The sequence below is a fragment of the Tachysurus vachellii genome, chromosome 9, assembly GCF_030014155.1.
Source record: "Tachysurus vachellii isolate PV-2020 chromosome 9, HZAU_Pvac_v1, whole genome shotgun sequence".
Lineage (NCBI taxonomy): Eukaryota > Metazoa > Chordata > Actinopteri > Siluriformes > Bagridae > Tachysurus > Tachysurus vachellii.
In genome coordinates, this window is record NC_083468.1 from 27,154,164 (window position 1) to 27,159,163 (window position 5,000).

The 5,000-nt window shown below is 36.7% G+C and overlaps 1 protein-coding gene across 1 annotated transcript in view; it reads left to right on the top strand.

Annotated features, from left to right (window-relative positions):
• The first annotated feature begins 4,073 nt into the window (after window positions 1–4,073).
• Window positions 4,074–5,000, top strand: part of atosa (atos homolog A) — a 41,509-nt gene continuing 40,582 nt past the window's right edge. Inside the window, exon 1 of the mRNA XM_060878401.1 lies at window positions 4,074–4,842. Coding sequence (XP_060734384.1) covers window positions 4,827–4,842 — 16 coding nt within the window. The 5' untranslated portion in view covers window positions 4,074–4,826. The remainder of the gene's footprint in view (window positions 4,843–5,000) is intronic.

Consider the following 5,000-nt stretch of genomic DNA (forward strand, 5'->3'; position numbering starts at 1 on the left):
TGTGTGACTACCACAAGGTGGCGTTGTGTGTGAAGATATCCATGTGTCGTGAATCAGGAAGCTTTGAGATCACACTGAGGTGAATGTGAGTGTGTGTGAAGGTGTTGATACCGTGTTGTATGTCTGGTTCTGGTAAATCTGGTTCTGTGTGAAGATTCTGACAGGATCAGAGACAATACAGTGAGATCCTGGTCATGGAGGATTGTGTGTGAGGATTTGAGTCTCTTCTTCATGACCATGTCAGTATCTGATGCTGTGTGAATTTCGGGATCGCTTCGATTATTTTTTTGCCCTCGTCCCAGTTGGTTGTCGCGGAAAAGGAGTTCCTCTTTGATACGAAGGCCCGGCTCTGTGTGTGCCCTACAATATTTCGAGCGCCTATGACAATCATCTGGAAAAGACACAAAAAATCATGATTTAATTTTCTTCCTTTCTGTCTGTTTTTCTTGTTTGAAATCTCTCTTCTTCTTCTTCTTCTTCTTCTTCTTCTTCCTCATCGAGCGATGATCATATTTAGAGAAATACTTTAATTGTTTTTCTTTCTTTTTTCCCCAAAGCAGTGACTCAAACTGCGAAATTCCACTTTTATAGCACTTCTTGTGTCACACAGTTTTATGTTTTTATCTGTCTGCGCTTCATCTTCTGTGCTTTTTCTCTATTCTGTGTCTGGTAAAGAAAAAACAAACGGGAGCGACGCACTAGGCGTCTTTCTCCACTTGTGTTTCTGTAACGTTTCATGGTTTGCGTTAATGAACAATGTGCTTTTAATTTTTTTGTCTGACTTTGCTCTCTCTCTCTCTCTCTCTCTCTCTCTCTCTTCTTTCTTTCCTTCTCTCTCTTCCTCTGCCGTGCAATATCATCTACTGTGTTTGCTAAGCAAGAAAAAAAAAGAGAAAAAAAAAACAGAAGCAAATGATGATGTCATCATGCTTTTTTTCAGTGTTGAAATGTTTCAGCATTTCTGTAGTCACAAAAAATGTAGAAAATAAAAACAGTTGGGTTTTCCAGCACTGCAAAGAGCAAACTCGCCTTTATTCTGTCTGTCTTTATTATTCACTCTGGCTCGGTCTGAAATGCGTAGTCACTGCTCTAAATCACTTCTTAGTGTACGGAAAAGTGTTTACGCTAAGAAGCACGAACAAATGTGGTGTAATGAACGTGCAGCTCCTTGTCAGTGCCGTGTGGTGATGCAGCCTGCTGTCAAAGCCATAAATTAACTCTGATGTCTGTGGTTTCTGCTGGAAGTCACATCATTAGTTGATTAAGACTTGATCTGCATGCAGATGCAGAGAGTCACGTGATCTCGGTATAAACAACCCTGTTAAATAATAAAGAAAGAACAAGTCTGGGAGAAAACTGTTGATTAATCAGGGTTGGGTTGGAAAAAATACCCCAAACTTTTTTGAACATCCACCAAAAGATGGTGAGCAGGTAAAGAGTTGATTAGAGGAACCAAGTCAGAAAGCTCAGAAGACAGAAGCTGTTCACAGCAGCCCAATGAAATCCTGTTTAGAGTTTGACAAAACACATGCAGGAGACTCAGGGAACATGTGGGAAAGGTTCTCTAGGCAGATGACACCAAGCATTACATCACACAATGGGAGAGACTCCATTATAGAAAATTATATATAATGACCACTAGAGGGCTATTTTTTTTTTAACTAGTCTACAACAGATGCCTTGTTTGAATGTAAAAAAAAAATGGTAAATGTTTTTATGTTACACATAAACACATTATTGTGGCATTTAATCGGTCTGTTGTTTAGTCTGTAGATGCTGAGTGCTGATTATTATGAGCAGCTTGATGTTTTTTTATTTAACACACCGGATTTAACTTATCAGTCTATAATCACGTCTCTGAAAATAAGTAAATCATCTCAGACCATTACTTCTGGCTCATTTAAATTAAATATGAGTCTAAAGTACATTTCAGCACTGAACACGATTCATTTTAAAGTGTAATACTATCAGACGACCACTGGGTGGCAGCATAGTGAATGTATTTTTTAATTTTAAAATAATTTTGTCTACTTCCTTCTACCCTTCTTATCTTCTGACCTCGGAGTGGAAATGTAAATGATAATATAATATAAAATTAAATAATATAATATAATATAAAATAAAATATAAAATAAATTAATATAAAATAAAATAATATATAATATAATATAATATAATATAATATAATATAATATAATATAATATAATATAATATAAATGCTATATTACTCATTGCATCACATATATAATCTATACAATAATAAATAGTGGACTTATAACATTTTAATTCTCTCCCTAAAACATTTCTGACACTAAAAAAGTTTAGTAAAATAATTTTTTATGCCAAAGAGAAAACAGTGATAATGCCAAAGGACCTGAAAAAAGTTTAATAATGTAAAGTTTAATAAAAATCTGATAGGTTTAAACTCCACACTGCATATAAATGTTAAATTAGTGCGACAGAGGTGTGTTTAATGAATCAGGGTTTGCATGTAATACTCATACATCGCCACTAGGTGGAAGCAAAGTCCATATTAAAGCATTGAAGCGCAATCTCATTTACAATACCTCGGTAGATGGCGCTGCGACTTACGTTTCTCTCTTATACAAGTGTGTGTGTGTGTGTGTGTGTGTGTGTATCTTATACAAGTACTGTTTAAATTTTTAAAAGGGCTTTCTACAGTTTTATTTAATCAGCAGCATTCCATCGTTAGTGTGTAGATGATGTCACTAAATCATAATTTATATCGTTAAATATTAAATATTATACAGAGAATAATATTGCATCAGTGTGTGTGTGTGTGTGTGTGTGTGTGTGTGTTTGTGTTTTGTTAACTGAATGCTAGTTTCCCAACTTTTTCTCACATAATCAGGACAGGGTGGTTTCTGTTTGTGTTGTTTTTTATTTATTTATTTATTTTCTTGTGATATTTGTAATAATATACACAAGATAAATAATAGATAATAATAGTAAAAGTAACACAAAGGCTTTTTCTGGTTTGACCTTTACGACAGTCGTCGCCATGGTAACAGCCTAAGTGACTCTGCTGTGTCCTAAACGTAAACATATTTATAACCTGTGTGTTAATACTAGTCTTATAAACTGCTATTCACACACACAGGAAACATTTTGGTAGAATTTTACCTTCTGAATAACTTAAAGCGAAGTGAATTCCGGCTCTTTAAGAGTCAGAGTCGGATCATTTGGCTCAGCTCAGACGGAAGAGTCGACTCTTTCGGCTCACATGCGACTCGTTTTTGTCTTGTTTTTTAATAAATCTCACCAGTGTCTGTTTCTCTTGAGCAAAGTGCGAATAAAATTGCTCATAAAATCCCACTTTATCTATTATCTTTGCTTTGCATGTTTTAAATAAAAAAATAATAATTAAAAAAATAATTTAAATCTGTTTAAATTATTGTTAAATCAGCAAGAATGCAATACTAAACACAATAAGCACCTGAATTAAATATTTAACCGATATTTTATAGCTAAAGTAAAAGCATTGTGTACGTAAACCTTCGCAAAAATATAAAAATATATCAGTCGGCTCTAATCGGTTAACCTAAAAGAGTCGGTTCAAAGAGTCATTCTTCACATCCTGGCTATTGTCTGCATTAATAGTATCGATAAGAGTGTGTTGATCGTTAGATAGTTATATTTTGACTGTCTTTTTTTTAGATGTTTTTCTCTTCAGTGTGTATGTGTGTGTGTGTAAACCTATGAACATTATCCTAAGGATTCGCTTCACACGAATTGAAATGAATTAACGAATCATTTCCTTGGAGCTTCAAGCTAATAAACGAACCGAACCGATGAATCGACTCCTCTGTGCTATAAATGTTCTGGTTGCACGGTTTAATTCTTTTTAATAAATATTAAAACGATTAAACAACCAAACTCACTAAAAAATAATAAAGAAATAAATTACTACGGATGCTTTGTTGCTGTTAAATCTAATATAAATATTTAGTGACGGTGTTTTGTTTTGTTTTGTTTTCTGCTGTAGAGCGAGAAGCGGAACAGGAAGTGACGACACGAGGCGGAGTTCTAGCATGGAGAGTCACGTGTCCTGACGTCCAGCGTCTTAATGTTTTGACAAGCAGCTCTTAGGAGCAGAGGAGCAGAGACGTGCATCAGCTGATCGTCCTTTATTATGATGAAGATGATGGTTATAACGCTTCATGGCGGTTTATCGGAGATACAGACACAGTGTAATGTTTAGTTGGGATGTTTCCTGCTGCTTTAATTAGCTGGTTGCTGCTGGTTTAGCAGGTTAAACTTTAGTTAACCTAGTTGTGATTAGACAGTAGAGCTTTGGGTCTGATGTCATGGTCCATAAACACACGTGTCATTACAGAATGGCGTGTTGATGGAGACTTAGAGTCGCAGTGAAGATACTGAGGGTGTGTGTGTGTGTGTGTGTGTGTGTGTGTGTGTGTGTGTGTGTGTGTGTTAGGGTGCTATGGAGGCTTGGGATGGTTCATAGCTTATGTGTGTGTGTGTATTTTATGTTAGATCAGATCTTGGTGTTGGTGATTTCACTGTAAAGGTTTAAGTGGTGTTGGCATGAAGAGATGGACACACACACACACGAACACACACACACATATGAACACACACTGCAGCAGGACAAGGTGACTTCTTTGAACAATCCTAGTCATTTGCACGAGTGATTTTGGGGACTGTAGATCTGCTGTTATTGTGCTGGAGCTGCTGATGGTGTGGAGGTTCAGGGCTCTGAAGCAGAGACTCGGAGAGGTTTATTATTAGAGCCACAGACGGAGGAAGGAGCTGAGGAGAGCTGGAGGTCCACACCGAAGGAACCATGAAGCCTGAGCGAGGTAAACACTGTCTGTGTGTGTGTGTACACTGCTTTCAGCGAACAACGTGTGTGTGTGTGTGTGTGTGTGTGTGTGTGTGTGTACACCGTGCTTTTCAGCGGACAACGTGTGTGTAAACACTGCTTTCAGTGGACAACATATATATGTGTGTGTGTGGT